The 19,727-nt window shown below is 47.0% G+C and overlaps 1 protein-coding gene across 5 annotated transcripts; it reads left to right on the forward strand.

Moving 5' to 3' along the window:
- The first annotated feature begins 31 nt into the window (after window positions 1-31).
- On the forward strand, window positions 32-10,134 carry ZNF668 (zinc finger protein 668). Of its 5 annotated transcripts, XM_047087281.1 has the most exons (4): window positions 89-172; window positions 1,962-2,076; window positions 6,151-6,822; window positions 7,344-10,134. In XM_047087281.1, exons 3-4 carry the CDS (start codon window positions 6,173-6,175, stop codon window positions 8,554-8,556), a joined length of 1,863 nt encoding a protein of 620 aa, XP_046943237.1. In that variant the 5' UTR covers window positions 89-172; window positions 1,962-2,076; window positions 6,151-6,172; the 3' UTR covers window positions 8,557-10,134. The 5 variants fall into 5 exon arrangements, with proteins under 5 accessions (XP_046943240.1, XP_046943237.1, XP_046943239.1 ...); XM_047087284.1 differs by lacking the exon at window positions 1,962-2,076 and having other exon boundaries at window positions 32-172; XM_047087283.1 differs by lacking the exon at window positions 1,962-2,076 and having other exon boundaries at window positions 126-172; window positions 6,156-6,822.
- The last annotated feature ends 9,593 nt before the right edge of the window (window positions 10,135-19,727 follow it).

Raw genomic sequence — 19,727 nt, forward strand, 5'->3', positions numbered from 1 at the left:
CTCCCTAGCTGGGAAAGCTCCCTCCCACTTCCGCTTTCTGGCCCCGCCTCTCCCTCCCCTCCTTCCCCCCCCCCCGCTGGGTCCTAGCGCCTGCCCCTCCCTGGCAGTGTCCGGGCTCCGTCGGTCAGAGCAGCTGCCGCAGACGCCACGGAGCCAGCCCAAGTTCGTTGAGGTAGGAAACGTCGGCGGGAAGCCGCAGGGACGCTCCGGGCCGCCCCAGCGCAGACGCAGTCCGAGAGGCCTCAGTTTCCCTGTGGGTGCAGAGGGCGGATGGGGTTGGCCTGGCGCGAGAAGCGCGGGCGGGGCGGGAGGAGTGCGGCCCCGGGAGGGCGCAGTCGGGCTCCGGCCCAGCGGGTCCTAGAACCCGCCGGCTGTCCCCGCGGGCCGGCTGCTGTGGACTTCTGGGCTCGGCTGGCACAGCTGCCCGCCTTGCGCGGTGCGGGCCTTGGGGGTCCTAGAGCCCGCCATGTTGCGGGCTTTTGTCCCAGGCGCGCGGCCCGCCTAATAAGGTCCCCAGCGCCTACGGCACCCCTCCCCGGCCGAGGTCCTGGCCGCCCCTCCCGCGGTCCTAGAGAACGCCATCTTGCAGGCCTTTGTCCAGCGTCCAGTCCTTGGCCCATTCATTTGTTCATTCTCTCATTCTTCGTTCGCTCCTTCTTGCCTCGTTCTCCGAGGCCCCGTTTTCCCAGCCTTCGGAGACGAGTCAGCCTAGGGTCCTGCCCTGCGGGGTTGTCTGTCTAGTGGGAGCGCCGACAGATAGACTGTTGCAGAGAGCGAGAAGCGCCGGGTTTCTGCCGCTCTCGGCCCCTTCTCACCACGTCTCCTAGGCCCTAACGCCCTTCGAACTCGGACGAACCTCAGAGACCCCATTTAACTAATGAGAAAACTGAGGCCCAGAGCACCGTGGCGCCCTTACCTCTACTGCCTTTTAAGTATTTTTGAGGGCACTGAGAAAGCAGGTATTTGAAGGATGCAAAAGAATTTTCCCATGGGAGAAGGCGAGCAAGGGCTGCTGAGGCAGAGAGAACTGCAAGTGGAGATGCATTTAGGTGAAAAAGTTTGAGAATTGAGGCTGGAGCTTAGTTCGCTGTTGGGAGGGGGACACACTGCGGCTGGAGCTGAGGCTGAAAAAGTAGGTTAGGATTAGGTTGTGAACTGACCAGTTTGGAGGCCTAGGAGATGATTAGCTTTCACTTCTGCACAGTTCTCAGTTCCCCATCCATCATCTCACCAGATCTCAATGGCTCAAAGGCCTTACTGGCATCTACTTGTTTACACATGGGGGAGACCAAAATGCAGAGAAGAGAAAAAGCAGCTCCTTTTTTTTTTTTTTTTTTTTTTTTTTAAACCTCATCCTTGCTCACAGCGTCATAGCCTAAGCTGTCTGGGAATTAAATCCCTGCATCTCTGGCATTTTACAGCCTGGTCAGGCAGCAGGCCCGCATCCCCCTCCTAAGCCAGTAGTGAAGCAAAGAGAAACCTCCCTCACCAGAGCAATGAACCCACTATGGGATAATGGGGCGATTTTTGGAACTTGTGAAATTGGAAAGGCAGAGAAATTCAGTTAATAAATAGCTGCTGGCAGACATTCTCACAAACACCTACTATAGGGGAGGCAGAAGCAATAGGCCTGGGTTTGAATTCTGTCTCAGAGGTTGATTCATTCACTTTGTTTTGGAGCACCAATCACAGTTTTAGGTGTAGAGGATATAAAATAATAAAGGTTCCTGGCTCTTTGCCAGCCTAGACTCTGGTGTTGGAGACAGAAAGTTAACAATCAAGCTATAAAATGTGTAAGTGCTACCAAAGCAACAGTCAGGACAGAGAGCAGAAATTTGGGAGGCAGACCACTTGACTTTGAATACTGGCTGTAACCATGACCGGTTACTTCATTTATGTGTGCCTCAGTATCCTTGTCTGTAAAATGGGGAAAATAATACTGTTTAACTTAATCCGTTCAGGCTAACCATGACAAAAACCCCACAAGACTGAAGGGCTTAAACAACAGAAATTTATTTCTCACAGTTCTGGAGGCTGGGAAGTCCAAGATCAAGATGCTGGCCAATTCAGTTCCTGGTGAGGACTCTTTTCCTGACTTGTAGATGTCCACCTTCTTGTTATGTCCTCACATGGCTTTCTCCATACATGTGTGCATTCAGTCTATAGGAAACTTCTAGGCAGTTGTGAGGCTTAACTTGAGTAGTACACACAAAAATGCATAGAATGATACCTGGCCCATGGTAACCTTGCAAGGAATGTTATCCAGATGAGCATCGTAAGGGGAACTAAAGAGGAGGAGCAAGAATGCAGATAGCAATAAGAAAGGCGGTCAGGAGGAGCACCTGGGTGGCTCAGTCGGTTGAGCGGTTGAGCGTCAGACTCTTGGTTTTAGCTCAGGTCATGATCTCAGAGTTTCATGAGTTCAAGCCCCAAGTTGGGCTCTGCACTGGCAGCATGGAATCTGCTTGGGATTCTGTCTCTCCTTCTCTCTCCGCCCACCTCCCCCTGCACTCACACGGTCTCTGTCTCTCTCAGAATACATAAACTTAAAAAGAAAAAGAAAGGTAGTCAGGAAAGCCTTCTTTGAGGAGGTGACAGGGAGCTGAGGCCCAAATGAAATCAAAGAGATAGCTACACAATGATCCTTGGGGAATAGTGGTTCTGGCAGAGGGGACTACTAGTACAAAGGCCCTGAGGTGGGAAGGAATTTAGCTATTTTTGGAAAAGAAAGACAGCCTGTGTGAATGGAGCCTAGTGATACCATGAAATGGAGGGGAAGGTGAGGTAGGCAGGAGTTAGATCATTCGGGGCCTTGCTAGCCATGGAAAAGATACTGGTCTTTGTCTTAGGAGCAGTGGAAAGTCCCCTGATTTGTCTCATAAACCTGAAGTAAATGAAGACTGGTAGAGAAAGAACCCAGGGGCCTGAAGACTTGGATTGAGTCTGTGCCTCTTGACTAGTTAGGTGTGCTTGTAAAGTGTTTTTCCTTACTGGGGCCATAACCTCCGCATATGAAAAAGAGGCGTCGTAGTGCCTCTCCTAGAAGCTTTGTGAAGACCCAAAGATGCGTCTTTGCTTCTTAAGTGTTGGTTGGCATGGCCCTGAGAGGATGTTTAAAGTACAGCTTTCTGGGGCGCCTGGGTGGCTCAGTCGGTTAAGCGGCCGACTTCGGCTCAGGTCATGATCTCGCGGTCAGTGAGTTCAAGCCCCGCGTCGGGCTCTGTGCTGACAGCTCAGAGCCTGGAGCCTGTTTCAGATCTGTGACTCCCTCTCTCTGACCCTCCCCCGTTCATGCTCTGTCTCTCTCTGTCTCAAAAATAAACAGACGTTAAAAAAATAAATAAATAAAGTACAGCTTTCTGAGTCCATCCTCATGCTCCCTGGATGATTATTCTCATGCAGGGGACGGGTTTCACAGACCTGACTTGGAGAAACATAACTCTAGGGAGTGATGAGTGGAAGAGTCCTCAGTGAACAATGAAGTGAGGAGTTAATGGTGGGATTTAGATGGGGGCCTAGCCCACATGGCCCTCTGCTCTTTATGGAGCTGGGCACCTGTTGGGACCAGCCTACTTCCCTACCTTTTCCCCAGGACAGTGCGTCCCTACCTTTTCCCCAGGGAAGTGCTTCAGGAGGAGAGATGTATACCTCCAGCTCTCTGATTTCTGGTTCACAGGTGGGAACACTGAGGCCCAGAGCTCAGAACGCAGGGGTCAAGCCCTCTGAGAGGGAAACAGACATAAAGGGTGCTGGTTCTGGTCTCAAGGCAGTTCTACAGGGATGAGAGAAGATGAAGATGTGGCCTGAATTCAGGGTTCTGGTCACTGTAAGGTTGGCCCAGCAGCAGACAAGTCTGGGAGGGCCCAGACGACTGATCAAGGGCCCAGCAACTCAAGGCAAGTTAAACATCTGATTCAAGTCCCAGCTGTTGAGTCTAGCTTTGTGACCATGGGCTAGTCACTAAATCCCTTGGAACCTCAGTTCATTTGTTTGTAAAACGAGGATAAGATCTCTGTCTCAGGAAGCTGTAAGAGAACTAAATAAGGTAGCGTGCTCAGCAAAGTGTCTGGCTCTCAGAAGACTCTCAGTAATTGAGGGCATTTATTCATATCATATCACTTCCATTCAGTCTTCATCCAACCCTGTGAGGTAAGTACTATTACCTCCATTTTTCAGATGAGAAAATTGAGGTCCTGTGGCATAAAGTAAATGTCACAAGGTCACTGCTAGGAAGTGAGTGAGACAAGATTCAAAGCCAGGCAGTCTGGTTTCAGAGACGGGACACTTAACCACAATGCTACATTGTTTCTCTGGGCCTCCGTTCCCATATCTGTAAAAAAGGAATCTATATAATAGAACTTTTATTGCGATGTTGATGCGAAGTTTGAGTTAATATATGTAAAGAGCTTAGGAAACTGCCTTTTATTTAGCAAGTGCTCAGTAAATGTGAGCTATCTTTTTTATTAAAGAGAAACTTTATCAGGCAGTCTGTCCAGAGATGGTCTGGAAAGGAGGTAGTGACTGCCTCATCCAGAGACAGGGAAGGATCCCCTGGGAACTGTAGGGGGAAATTCAAACCACGGGGAAGGTTGGTCCTCAAGCCCTTTAACTCACCTTCCAGCGCCAGCACTTAGTGGGAAAAGTGAAAAGAACCAAGCTGAGGGTGGAACAGAGTTGTGTGGGATTGGGGCCAAAAACCAGAGGGGAAATGCAGGAAGAGCTTCCTGGGGGGAGTGGGGCTCAAAGGAAGGATTGGTGGGATTTGTAACAGCCAGGAAGGACCTGAGAGTTTGCGTGGTATGATGGAAGTCATGGAAAATTATTGAGCAGGGGACAAAGTGTCACATGATACTTTATGAAGAAGCTGTCTGTGCACATAGCAGATGATGTGTGTAGGGGTGGGGACTGAGGCAGGGCCACTAGGCAGAAGGGTGCTGACTATAAAGATGCAGCCCTGGCTGGGTCAGAACTTCCTCCCTGGGTCAGAACTTCAAAGCCACCAAACCCTGAGGTATACAGATGAGGAAATGCTCCTAGAAAGGAGCAGTAGAACTCAGGCTTCTTACCTCCCAGACTGGATTCTGCACACACCTGGCTCCCCTGCCCTGTCTATAGCAGCATCCTCCCTCCCCCTGGCCACCCCCAGCAGCTGCTGCTGAGCCCTTCCTAAGTGGATCTGCCCATAATCCTCTTCTTTTCATCCCCTAGGGAGGATGAGCTGGTGTTAAGACTAATGCAGCCATTAATCCTATTTCCTCCCAGCCTTGATCCCCAGGAGCAGCTGGATGGAGGGTGTCTGGGCTATGAATGAGAAAGAAGGGGGCTTATCCAGAGCAGGTGTCCCAGGAGGCCAGGCTAAATCAGATATATTGATTATACTGAGACACATGTAATTGCTAGCAATGGCTCAAGCCACCTTGAGAGTAACTGAGCTCCCCATTACCAGAGCTATGGGAGCAGGAGCTCAACAGCAATTCCAGAGCAGAGGGTGGACCAGGATTCCTGTCTAGGGTGGAGTACCTTACAGCTGTGCAAGGCCAGAATTCTGTGTGAACAGTTGCTGCCTCTGAAAGCTAACTAACCAGAAGGGAAAGACAAAATACATACACTGGGGACCTACTTCTTCCAGACAGACGGTGCCAATCACCAGTTAGCCCACTAGTTCTGCCTTCTTCTGAACCTACCTCTGTCTTCTCTGGGCACTTGGCAACCTTCAGGTCTGACCCACATCTACGTAGCCTCTGTGTCTGCAGGCATGCATAGGACTCTGTGTCCTGGCACAGGCCTTAGATGCTGAGCTGGAAAAGGAAGATGGTGAGATGGACGGAACTTGGGCCTTCTGGGAATGTGCAGGGTTTGGAAAAGCCCAGAGGCTGGGGAGAGAAGTGCAGGTGCACATTTTGGTAACTCCAGACTCCTCTCTTAGACCCTCAGAGGTTACCTGGTCCAACTTCCTTCCTCAATGAACAGACCAGACAGGAAACTTGAGTGCAGAGTGTTAGACCCAGGGGTGTTTGGAAAGAAGGATGTGGCCATCCCCCATGGGAAATGCTGGTAAGACAGAACTCCTCTCTGAGGCCTTGTTAAGGATAGAGGCCTTAGAGAATGGCAGAAGGATGTGGCTTGTGTCTAACTTTGCTTCTTTCCTAGAGAAGCTCCGCCCTCTGAGGCCATGGAGGTGGAGTCTACGGAGGCCCGGTCATCCTCCACCCTCGGCTACAAGCGATCCGGCCGTCGCTACAAGTGCCTGTCCTGTACTAAGACATTTCCAAATGCGCCCAGGGCAGCGCGTCATGCTGCCACCCATGGTCCTGTAGACTACACAGAGGAGGTGGCGGAAACGAAGCTGAAGCCGGAGACAGAACCCAAAGCAGAGGACGCCAGCGGGGACAAGGTGTCAAGTGCATCGGCAAAGCCTCGGCCTTATGCATGCCCGCTGTGCCCCAAGGCCTATAAAACGGCACCTGAGCTGCGCAGTCACGGTCGCAGCCACACTGGTGAAAAGCCCTTCCCTTGCCCCGAGTGTGGCCGCCGCTTTATGCAGCCAGTGTGCCTGCGTGTGCACCTGGCCTCACATGCTGGCGAGCTGCCCTTCCGCTGTGCTCACTGCCCCAAGGCCTATGGCGCGCTCTCCAAGCTCAAGATTCACCAGCGTGGTCACACGGGCGAGCGGCCCTATGCTTGCTCCGATTGCGGCAAGAGCTTCGCCGACCCTTCCGTGTTCCGCAAGCACCGGCGCACCCACGCGGGCCTGCGGCCCTACGGCTGCGAGCGCTGCGGCAAGGCCTACGCTGAGCTCAAGGACCTACGCAACCATGAGCGGTGAGGGTGCGGTGCTGTGGTGAGGGAGCCGGGGTTGGGAAGAACCGACCAGGGGCGGAGGAGGGAGGGATATGGCGCAACAGCGGTGGCCCTGTGACCAACCGGGCGTGGGGTTGAGGCTCAAAGAGGGAAAAGAGCCAATGGGAAGGTGAGTGGGGCTGGGCCATGGGGAGAAGCTGGTGCCCCTGGTTGGGCAGGGGCGGGGCAGACTGTGTTGGGAGGGAGCCCTGGAGGATTCCGTTGGGATCTGATTGGCCTGGGTCCAACTGGAAAGGGGACCCGCTGGAAGTTGGGCCACCCGGAGGGTCTCTGCTGGAGGTTAGTAGGTGGGAGTGGGGTCTGGCTCTTGGTGGGGTCTTATCTGGGATCTAGACACCTAGCCTGAAGATTCCCTACTCTGGGGTGCAGCCCTATGTACCCCTACCCCCGGGATGTTAGGAGCCCCTAACTCACAGCAGACAGGCAGCAGTGGTCAGGTGAGGGACCTGCCACCTTCATGACCCATCCTCCACACTCCACAGGTCCCACACCGGTGAGCGCCCCTTCCTCTGCTCGGAGTGTGGGAAGAGCTTCTCCCGCTCGTCCTCTCTCACGTGCCACCAGCGGATCCATGCGGCACAGAAGCCCTATCGCTGCCCAGCCTGTGGCAAGGGCTTCACGCAGCTCAGCTCCTACCAGAGCCATGAGCGCACTCACTCGGGCGAGAAGCCCTTCCTGTGCCCGCGTTGTGGCCGCATGTTCTCCGACCCCTCAAGCTTCCGGCGCCACCAGCGGGCCCACGAGGGGGTAAAGCCTTATCGCTGCGAGAAGTGCGGCAAAGACTTTCGGCAGCCCGCAGACCTGGCCATGCACAGGCGGGTGCACACAGGCGACCGGCCGTTCAAGTGCTTGCAGTGTGACAAGACGTTCGTGGCGTCTTGGGACCTCAAGCGCCATGCGTTGGTCCACTCAGGCCAACGGCCTTTTCGCTGTGAGGAGTGTGGGCGAGCCTTCGCGGAGCGAGCCAGCCTTACTAAGCACAGCCGGGTGCACTCAGGTGAGCGCCCCTTCCACTGTAACGCCTGTGGAAAATCCTTCGTGGTATCGTCCAGCCTGAGGAAGCATGAGCGGACCCATCGGAGTAGTGAGGCCGCAGGGGCTCCCCCTCAACAGGAGCTGGTAGTAGGGCTGGCACTGCCTGTCAGTGTGGCAGGCGAGGGCTCCACGGCCCCGGCAGCAGGTGCAGGGCTAGGGGACCCTCCAGCAGGGCTGCTAGGGCTGCCCCCCGAATCAGGTGGTGTGATGGCCACCCAGTGGCAAGTAGTAGGCATGACGGTGGAACATGTGGAGTGCCAAGATGCTGGGGTTGGGGAGGCTCCTGGTCCCTTGGCAGGGGCGGGCGAGGTGGGAGGTGAGGAAGTTGACGAGAAGCCACCGCAGTTTGTGTGCCGGGAGTGTAAGGAGACGTTCTCCACGCTGACGCTGCTGCGACGGCATGAGCGCTCACACCCAGAGCTCCGGCCCTTTCCCTGCACCCAGTGTGGCAAGAGCTTCTCTGACCGGGCTGGGCTGCGCAAACACAGCCGCACCCACAGCTCTGTGCGCCCCTACACCTGCCCCCACTGCCCCAAGGCCTTCTTGAGTGCGAGCGACCTGCGCAAGCATGAGCGTACCCACCCCGTTCCCATCGGGACCCCCACGCCCCTCGAGCCCCTTGTGGCTTTGCTGGGAATGCCTGAAGAGGGACCAGCGTGAAGCCCATGCCCCGCCACCTCACTCCCAGGAGCCCAGGCCTCACGGGGTGCGTCCTGAACCTCTCTTTGCCCCGGCTCACTCTTTAGACTCCAGATCCCTGCCCCACCCCCGGGCAGCTAGCTCTCCTTGCCAACAAAGAGCTGGGGACTATGGAGGTGGGCAGCAGCTATTGAGAGATGTGTGTCTCTCTCTGAGTAACACTCATTAAAGCATTCACTTTGACACTGAGTTGTCTTCTGTGTTTTGGTTGGGTGGAAAGGGAGTGGGAGTTTGGACATCAGATAAGGTTCAGTGGAGACCCCTGGATTGACAGATAAGAAACTAGAAGGGTCTTTGGATGCATTGTTTCCCAACATATGTTTTCAGAATGTCTTTTGAAAAAGGGTTCCCTGGTCAAGGAAGTACCAGGAATTTCCTGTGCCCCTCTTGGGGATTGTTGGTGATCAAGAGTGTACTAAAGTCATTGATAAATCCTACAATGAACATCTGTTTAGCTCTGCCCATAGTTATTTCATCCTGGAAACCTTTTACTGACTAGTTCTGTCCTTTTACAGATAATACACAGAGGTCCTAAATTAGTATATTTCCTGTATACTACAGTAATAAATTAGAAAAACTACTTGGGGGACAAAGAGGGACAAACAAAACCCATAAACTACGAAAGAATAAACCTCACAAGAAATATGCAAAACCTATATGAAGAAAATGGTATCACTGTCCTGAAGGTTTTAAGACCTAACTAAATGGAGACATACCATGTACCTGCATGGAAAGACATTCTCCCTAGTCTAATCCTTAGATTCACTGTCACCCAAAAAGATTTATTAACACAACTTGAAACCCCAAAACTCCTGTAATACATTTAATGGAGGTGATGTATTTGACATACTAGATAAACACCAAAGCACTGAAGTTAAAATAGGTTATTATTGGCACAAGAATAAATCAGCCAATGGAGTTGGGGGTGGGAGGGTTTAGAAACAGCCCTATTTCTGAGAATTTAGTTTATGGTAAATATGATTATTCAAATCAGTGGGGAAAGGATGGCTGTTAAATTACAGTCCTATCCATAATCTGGAAGACTACACAACTTTTTAAAGACCAAAAAAAAAAAAAAAAAAAAAAGAAACCTCACATTTAGTATAAATTGATATAATTTTGGGGGGAGATGATTTGGGCATGTTTATTAAAAAATTCAAATGCATATACCCTTTGACTTGGCAAGCACATGTCAAAAAATTTACACCACAGAGTTCTTTTTCCACTTCCGTGGCAAAGTTGAAGACAAGAATGCTCGGTGCAGCAAAATTTGTGATAACCGGGAATACCCTAAATGTCCATTAGCAAAGGACTAATTACATAAAGCTAGCCACTATAAAATATATTATGCAGCTGTTTTTAAAAAATGAGGCTTATTAACTTATTTTGTTGAAAGATATCTTGAAAATATGTCAAGTGAAAAAAATAAGGTACAAAGCAGTGTGGTTAGCATGTTCCCATTAAGTTTATTTATTTATTTTTGAGACAGAGAGAGCACAAGCAAGGGAGGGGCAGAGAGAGAGGGAGACACAGAATCCAAAGAAGGCTCCAGGCTGTGAGCTGTCAGCACAGAATCTGATGCGAGGCTCAAATCCACGAGCCTTTAGATCCTGACCTGAGCCAAAGTCAGACACTTAACTGACTGAGCCACCCTGGCGCCCCTTGAATATTTTTAGAAGGACACTCAAGAACAGACTTTGGATTATAAAGTCCAGCCACTAGGGCCTTCCCAATTTATAAGCCAAAATGAAACCAAAGGTCAGAGTGAACTAGTTCCTCCTTACCATGCTCTTATCATCTCTAGACTTGCTCTTATCAACACTAGACCAAGTTGGCAGCCTCAGGAAGTGACCCATGTGCACCCCCTCTCCAGGCCCACATGCCAGTCATAGGGGACTTTGCAGTAGCTGGTAAAGTCAGGACTGTTAACACCAGGTAGCTCCAGGAACAGAAATAGCAAGTATCCCCTTGATGTCAGGGACTTCACTCAAGAGTTGTCATGCCCAGGTCCTCAGACAGTAGCTTTAGAAGAGGTTCTTATCCCTGTTCTCCATAGCAGCACAAGGGGGCCACATGGTAGCAGCAGGGACCAGGATGTCATAGCTGCGGGAAGAGACACCAGTTTGGCCAAGGACACTCACTGCCTGTTGCCATTCGCAAAGACAAGCACTGACTCCAGGCCTTCTGCCTGTACAGGCTGGCATCAAAGTCTGACAGAATCCAAGGAAGAAACAAACTGGACTAGGGTATTGGAAATGGAGATTTTTGTTACTACTGACTTGTGAACTTGAGCAAGATGATTTATCTTGGAGATGACGAGGCACCTTTTAAAAATTGGTACAAAGATACCATAGACCCTAATCAACAGACACCCACGGGTATCTATCTACAATGAAGGATGAAGTGGGTCCTGTGGAGGTTTAGAAGAAATCCACAACTTCTGCTCCCTTTCTGGGACCAGATAGCACACCCATACCTTGGTCCCCCTCTCTGACACCCCAGGCATCCCACATCCCAGTTCCTGCTCCCTGAGGACTCAGATGGTCTGACTTTTTTTTAAAAATTATTTTAACAGCTTTATTAAGAAATAATTTACAAAAAAAAAAAAAAAAAAAAAAAAAGAAATAATTTACATGCCATACAACTAACCCATTTGAAGTATCCAATTCAGTGGTTTTTAGTATATTCACAGGGTTATGCAACCATCTGAATCTAATTTTAGAATAGTTTCATCCCCTTAAAAGAAACTCCATACCCATTAGCTGTCACTCCCTATTGCCCCCAACCCCAATTCCCAACTCCTTTCCCTTAGCCCTAGTCAATCACCAATCTACTTTCTGTCCGAGTTGCCTCCTGTGGATGTTTCATGTAAATGGAATCATACAATATGTAACTGGCCTCTTTCACTTAGCACACTGTTCTCAAGGTTCATCCATGCTGTAGCATTTGTCAGTACTGCATTCCTTTTTATTGTCGAATAATATTCCATTGTATGGAGATACTTTTTTTAATCCATTCACAATTGATGGACATTTGGGTTTCCTTTGTCTATTGTGAATAATGCAGCTAGGAACATTCATATGAACATTCTATGAACAAGTTTTTATGTGGACATGTCTTTTAATTCTCTTGTTTGCGTATCTACCACTTGAGGAACTGTCAGAATGTTTTCCAAATGGCTGCACCATTTTACATTCCCACCAACAGGATATGAATGTTCCAATTTCTCCACACCTTTACCAACAGCTGTTATTATCTGCCTTTTTATTATAGCCATCCTTGTGGGTGTGAATTTGTGGTTATGATTTGCATTTCCCTGATGGCAAATGATGTTGGGCATTTTTTTGTGTGTATTTATTGGCCATTTGTATGTCATCTTTGGATAAATGTCTGTTCAAGTTCTTTGCCCATTTTTTAATTGGGCTGTTTGACTTTTTGCTGTTGAGCGGTAATAAAAGCTTTTTATGTATTCTAGATAGAAGTTTCCTATGATTTGCAAAATTTCTCTCATTGTGTGGGTTGTCCTTTTATTTCTTGGTGCCCTTTGAAGCACGAAAGTTTTTAATTTTGATGACATCTCATTTATCTATTTTTTTCTTTTGTTGCTTGTGCTTTGCAGAGCCATATGTAAGAAACCATTCCCTAATTCAAGGTCATGAAGATTTATGCCTATGTTTTTATCTAAGAGTGTTACACATGTTTATAAAGTTTACAACCTAGTTATAAACTTACAAGCTTAAACTTTATAAAAGTTCATTTTTGGTAAACTAAAAGTTTTATAGCTCAAAGCTCTCACATTTGGGTCTTTGATCCATATTGGGTTAATTTTTGTGTATGTTTGAGATAGGGGTTCAATTTCATTCGTTTGCACATGGATATTCAATTGTCCCAGAACTAGGGCGCCTGGGTGGCTCAGTTGGTTAAACATCTGACTTCAGCTCAGGTCATGATCTTGTGGTTTGTAAGTTCAAGCCCCATGTCGGGTTTCATGCTGACAGCTCAGAGCCCGGAGCCTGCTTTGGATTCTGTGTCTCCCTCTTTCTCTGCCTCTCCCCCGCTTGCGCTCTTTCACTCTCTCTCAAAAATAAACATTAAAAATAATAATAAAATAAAATAATAAAGACTTATTTTTCCATTGAAGTGGCTTGATATCCTTGTTGAAAATTAACTGTATAGGGGCGCCTGGGTGGCGCAGTCGCAGTCGGTTAAGCGTCCGACTTCAGCCAGGTCACGATCTCGCGGTCAGGGAGTTCGAGCCCCGCGTCAGGCTCTGGGCTGATGGCTCAGAGCCTGGAGCCTGTTTCCGATTCTGTGTCTCCCTCTCTCTCTGCCCCTCCCCCGTTCATGCTCTGTCTCTCTCTGTCCCAAAAATAAATAAACGTTGAAAAAAAATTAAAAAAAAAAAAGAAAATTAACTGTACACAGGTTTATTTCTGGAATCTCAATTGTATTCCATGAAGATATACATATCTATCTATCTATCTACTATCTTTACTTTCTTTATGCTAGTATCACACTATTTTGCTTACTATAGCTTTGTAATAAGTTTTATCAAGACCTGTGATTCCTCCAACTTATATTTCAAGATTAATTTTTCTGGATTCCTTGCATTTCTATATGAATTTTAGGATCAGCTTGCCAATTTTTGCAAAAAAAAGCTGGGATTTTGATAGGGACTGCACTGAATTCTGTAGATCGATTTGAAGAGTATTGCCATCTTAACAATATTAAATCTTCTGCCCCATGAATTTAGGATTTTAAAAATCCATTTGGATTTTAAATTTCTTTCCACAGTATATTGTAGTTTTCAGTATATAAATCTTACTCATCTTGGGGCGCCTGGGTGGCGCAGTCGGTTAAGCGTCCGACTTCAGCCAGGTCACGATCTCGCGGTCCATGAGTTCGAGCCCTGCGTCGGGCTCTGGGCTGATGGCTCAGAGCCTGGAGCCTGTTTCCGATTCTGTGTCTCCCTCTCTCTCTGCGCCTCCCCCGTTCATGCTCTGTCTCTCTCTGTCCCAAAAATAAATAAACGTTGAAAAAAAAATTTTTTTTTAAATCTTAGTCATCTTTTGTTAAATTTATACGTAAGTATTTTTACTTCCTTTGTTTCTATTATAAATGGAATTGTTTTTATTTCATTTTTGGATTGTTTCTTTGCTAGTGATGAGAAATATAATAGATTTTTGTACATTATTCTTATATTCTGCAACCTGGCTAAACTAGTTTATTAACTCTAATAGTTTTTATGTGTGTATTCTTTAGGATTTTTCCGTATACAAGATCTCACCTGGAAAATAGAGATAGTTTACTTCTTCTTTTCCAATCTGGATGCCTTTTATTTCTTTTTCTTGCCTAATTGCCCCAGCTAGAACTTTCAGTACAGTGTTAAAGGGAGCAGTCATCCTGATCTCAGGGGGGAAAACATGCAGTCTTTCACCATTTAAGTATGATGTTAACTGTGAATTTTTTTATAGATGCCCTTTGATACTTAGCAAGTTAAGGAAGTTTCCTTTTATTCCTAGTTTCTTAAGCTTTTTTATTATTGTAATTAAAGGGTGTTGGATTTTGTCAAATGTATTTTCTATTGAGATGATTATATGGTTTTTGTTCTTTATTAATATTCAGAATTACATTAATTGATTTCTGGATGTTAAACCAACCTTGCATTCGTGCAATAAATCCCACTTGGTCATGCTGTATGATAATTTTTATACATTGCTAGATTCAGTTTGTTAGTATTTTGTTGCAGATTCTTATAAGAAATATTGATCTGTAGTTTTCTTGTGATGTCTTTGTCCAGTTTTATTATCTGGATAATGCCCAGTCTGACTTCTGGCCTTCAGTTTTCTTCTGCCCTAACTTCCTTTACCTCCCTGGCTCTCTACCAGGACTGTCCCAGGTAATGGGTCCATCTTGGGAGTGCAAAATCATATGCCCTGCTGCTGATGCCATATGCCATATGCAGCAGCTGGTATCACTCCTCACTCTGTACTACAGACTACAGTCATCATTCCCTTCCCAGCCAAATGGCTGGAGAAATTAGGGGCTCCTCACAGGAGTATGCTCCAGGAAGAGGGTGAGGAGATAGGGGAAGGCAGCAAGCTTTGTAGCTGGGGCAATCATTCTGGATTCAACAAAGGAGATTTGCAGACCAGTTCTCAATTATCTACACACAGTCCACTCTCAACATAAATCCCTCCAGCTGGAGCCTACCTTCCTTTCAGTCCCTATCCCTGCTCTGACCTCATGTACCTACTCCTAGTCAGCAGGCTTCAACCAAGAGGACCTTCTATTGATTTGTTTCTTCCTTTTCCCAGTCTTTGGGCTTTTGCACTTGCTCTTCCCTGGTGATGGAACACACTCCCCAGATTTGCCCATCTGTGATACTTTCTCTTTATTCAAGTCTCAGCTCCAGCCATACAGGTATTAGGTTTCTGTTCCTGCATATTAAATAACCATCAACTTAGCATCTTAAAATAACACTTATTTCTTATTTCATAGTTCTGTGAGCCAGAAGTCCAGGTGGACCCATCTGGGTCCTCTACTAAGGGTCTCACAAAGCTGAAGTCAAGGTTTTGGCCAGTCTGGGCTCTTATCTGGAGGCTCTGCCATAGAGTCCACTTCCAGACTCATCCAGGTTATTAACAGAATTCAGTTCCATTTGGCTGTAGGACTGAGGTCTCTGTTTCTTTGCTGGCTGTCAGTCAGAGGTGGTTCTCAGCGTCTCAAGGCTATCTATATTCCTTGGCTGGGGGCCCTTCAGAACTGGCAATGGCACATCGAGTCCTCCTTTTTCAAATTTTCTGACTTTTCCTCTTCTATTGCTAGCTGGAAAAGCTTCTCTGCTTTTAAGAGTTAATGTTATTACATTGGGTCTACCTGAATAACTCAGTATACTCTCCCTATCTTAAAGTCAACCAATTAGTAAACATGGGATACCTGGATGGTGCAGTTGGTTAAGCATCTGACTCTTGATTTTGGCTCAGATCATGATCTCAAGGTTCGTGGGCTCAAGCCCCGCATTGGGTTCTGTGCTGATGGTGCAGAGCCTGCTTGGGATTCTGTCTCTCCTCTCTGCCCCTTCCCTACTGGTGCATGTGTGTGCACGCACACACACACACACCCTCTCTCTCATTCTCTCAAAATAAATAAATAAACTTAAAAAAAAACTCAACCAATTACTAAACTTAATTACACCTGCAAAGCCCTTTTTGCCATGTAAGGTAACATATTCATAGAGATTAGGGCGTGGAATCTTTGGAGGCCATTATTCAGTTCACCCTCTAGCCCTCAAAGATTTATGTCTGGTCCACGTGCAAAATACATTCATTTCCTCCCAAGGTTCTTAAAAGTCTCACCACTGTCCAAAAAGTCTCATCCCATTATAGCATCAATTCAGAATAAAAAAAAAAATCTCATACAAATCTTATCAAACCCAAAGTCCTAAATCCCATTATCTAAAAGCCGATGCAGATGAAGCTATGGGTATAATCCTTCCTGGAGCACAATTCCTGCCATCTGTGGACCTATGAAACTAAAGAAACAAAGGGCACCTGGGGGGCTCAGTTAGTTGGGTGTCAGAGTCTTGATTTCACCTCATGTCATGATCTTAAGGTCATGGGATCTAGCCCCATGTCGGACTCTGCCAGGCATGAAGACTGCTTGAGATTCTCACTCTATCCCCCTTCCTCTGCCCCTCCCCTGCTTATGTGCGCTCTCTCTCTCTCTCAAAAAAAAAAAAAAAAAAAGAGAGAGAGAGAGAGAAAGAAACAAGTCATGTACTCCCAACGTGCAATGGTGGACGTGCATAGGATAATAAACATTCTGGCTCAAAATGGGGAGTCACTGGAATTCCAAAATCCAGTTAAGCGAATTCCCTTAGGTTTCTAGGCCAAGAAAGAATCCTTCATGGCTCTGTTCTGCCCTAAGCTCTCAGGTTGCCCTTTGGATTAGTCACCTTCCCTAAGAAGCCATTCTTGACTACTTATTAGCACAGCCATCTCCAACCCCTTGTCATTTTTTGTCATAGCATGCTGCTTAATTTTTAATAATATATGTCATGGTTTTGGAATACCTTAGCTATTTCTTTTCTTGTCCTCTCCACTAAAGTATAAACCCCATGAAAGGCAGAGGTCTTGTCTGTATTTTCACCTCTATTTCTCCACCACCTTCCACAGTATCAGGTACATAACTCTTGCTCAATAAATATTTTATGACTAAATGAATGAATGATTTAAATGTGGAACAAGGTGGTATGGTAGGCTAAACAGTGTCCCCCTAACCATGTCCACGTCCTAATCCCTGGAACCTGAGAATGTCACTTTATATGCCAAAGGGACTTTGCAGATGTAATTAAAAATTGTAAAATGGAAGATTATCTTGGGGCATCTGGGTGGGCTCAAAATAATCGTAAGTATCCTTATAAGAGGGAGACAGGGTGGTCAGAATCAGAGGAAAAGGTGATGTAACAATGGAAGGTAAGAAGGGAATAATATTCTTTGAAATGGAGTATGAGGCCACAAGTCAAGGAATACAGGCATCCAATAGAAGCTGAAAAAGGCAAGTAACAGGTTCCTCCAGAAGGAGCCAGCCCTGCCAACTCCTTGACTTTAGCCCAGTGAAACTGATTTTGGATTTCTGATCTCTGGAACCATAAAACAATAAATGTGTGTTGCTTTAAGCCACTATGTTTGTGGTAATTTGTAACAGGAGTAATAGGAAATTAATATAGTTGGGATGGGTTAACTCTCATAGTGTGTGGCTGTAACTGCTGACGCCCCCCCCCCCAATATTCATCCTTCTAAAGTTAGCTTGTTTCCTGGCAATAGTTCCCCAGTTCCCCTAGAACTTTAATCTGGACAAAAAGCTTGCCCAGGATGAAGATTATATTTCTTGGCCATGTGACTACATTCTGGCCAATAGGATTAGAGCAGAAATTATTGGTACGACTTCTGCAATTAAGGGTGAAGGGCAAGCTGCCCCCTCCACTTTCCTCCTTCACAAGGACTAAACTGTGAAAGTGGTGGTGGACCATCTTAGATCATGTGGGTGAGGGCAATATCCCAGAGAAGGAATAACAAGATAAATAAAATAATTTACTATTTTGTTGTTGTTGTTCATGGGTACTGATGACGTCATGCCATGGTTAGTTTGCGTCTCTGTTTCATGCAGCTGTACCCATTCACAAACACAGAATTTCCACTTACTATCCGTTATGTTGGGGCTTCTTGGGAGGGCAGACATCCATACACTTAAGGGAAGTTTGGGTTTTACTTTCTCTTTTTTCCTTTTGAACAAGTCCTTTGTAATAGTGCCATTTGTGGGGCAAAGCCTCAGACCTTGTAGCACCACCACGCTCATTTTGGTATGCCAGTTGTCTTGGAGATAGGAAAGGAGAACTGAATAGAGAGTCTCTGCAAAATTGAGGGAGCTTCTATCAGTCATCTAGGATCAAATTATGCTGCAGTAACAACTATCCCAAAATTTCAGTGGCGCACAACAAATGTGTTTTCTCACTCATATTCCATGTCCTCTGTTGGGGGAGGTCATCAAGAGGATGTGACTGTCAATTGACTGATGAGTTGCGCCTTCACAATCAAAGGCTCCCCTTCCTTGGAGTGTACATTCAGCTTGCCTTCCCTGCCCCTAGAGGCTGCCCCAAGGACACAGCCCTGAGAAAGCACTGTGTTGTTGAGACCATGTGGATGGTACACATGACTGAATCCACTTAAGGCCTCTATATAAACATTTTTTTTAAGTAGGCTCTACACCCAATGTGGGGCTTGAACCCATGACCCTGAGATCAAGGGTCATATGCTCTACCAACTGAGCCAGCCAGGTGCCCCAATGCCTCTATATAAATTTTTAAGATTTGGGGATACCTAGGTGGCTCAATCAGTGAAGCATCCAACTTCACCTCAGGTCATGATCTCACGGTCCATGAGTGCTGTCAGCACAGAGCCTGCCTCAGATCCTCTGCCTACCTCTCTCTCTCCCCCTTCCCTTCTTCACTCTTTCTCAAAAATAAATAAAAACATTTAAAAAAAGGTTAAGATTCGGTGGGAGGTACAAAAAAACATATTTGGTGGGAGGTGCAGAGATCTACTCATTTGGTGGCTGCCCAAGACCAACTTGCATGTAACTTCCCTTGCTTATTTTAATAATAATATTATTATTTGAAGATTTTAAGTAATCTCCACACCCAACATGGGGCTCAAACCCACAACCCCAAGATCAAGATCAACCCCACAATCCCAAGATCAAGATCAACCCCACAACCCCAAGATCAAGTGGAGTCATGCTCCACTGACTGAGCCAGCCAGGTGCCCCTAAGTCCCCTTCCTTATTAAACCTCCCACTTACCAATCTGCAGTGGCCCTGTCTTTTTGTTTGATTTCCCCTGCCCTCTGTGTACAGGGGCCAATTTCCAATTTCACTTGGGAAGCGCCGGAGGATGTTGTACAACATCTTCCATGGGACAGCTGTGGTTCTGTTCTATATCATCTTCCTTCCAGAATCCAGTCTGGAGGAACAGCCTCAATCTGGAATTTTAAGACAAAGAAGAGGAGAAAGGTGGCAGATGTCTTGATGGCTCTTAAAGCTTCTTCTTGGAAGTGGTACATGTTGCTCCTACTCAAGTTCCGTTGCCAAAAGCAAGCCCCACATACCCAAAGCTGATGTCAGCAGAGTAGGTATATATAATCTCTTCATATGGTGGGACCCCATAAAGAGGGTTAATGAATGTTTTTGAACAATTGTGGAATCTTCTTAGTCTGCCTTCTTTGTCACAAATATGACCTTTGTGTTTCTTCCACATGCAAAATAAATATGCATCCTTCCCAGAGGAGACCACCCAAATGACCCATCTAATCATGGCATCAGAATCAAGAGCAGGACCTCTAATAGTCTCTATATCAGGTCCAGAGGTGGCTTCTCTTGATCCAGAGACCTATAAACCAAAAATCCTCACCCCCTTCCTCCTTCTCCCCCTCCTCACAAGTTATCTCTGCCCCCACCCCCTCACACACATTCAACATATGAAGTGGAACAGAGACAGGATAATGGCAGTAAACACTCCCATTTAGAAAGAAGAATGAGAGGGGCACCTGGATAGCTCAGTTGGATGGCATCTA

This window comes from Lynx rufus, unplaced genomic scaffold (genome assembly GCF_022079265.1).
Source record: "Lynx rufus isolate CCGP_SWC_20201006 ecotype Redwood Valley unplaced genomic scaffold, mLynRuf1.p SCAF_23, whole genome shotgun sequence".
Lineage (NCBI taxonomy): Eukaryota > Metazoa > Chordata > Mammalia > Carnivora > Felidae > Lynx > Lynx rufus.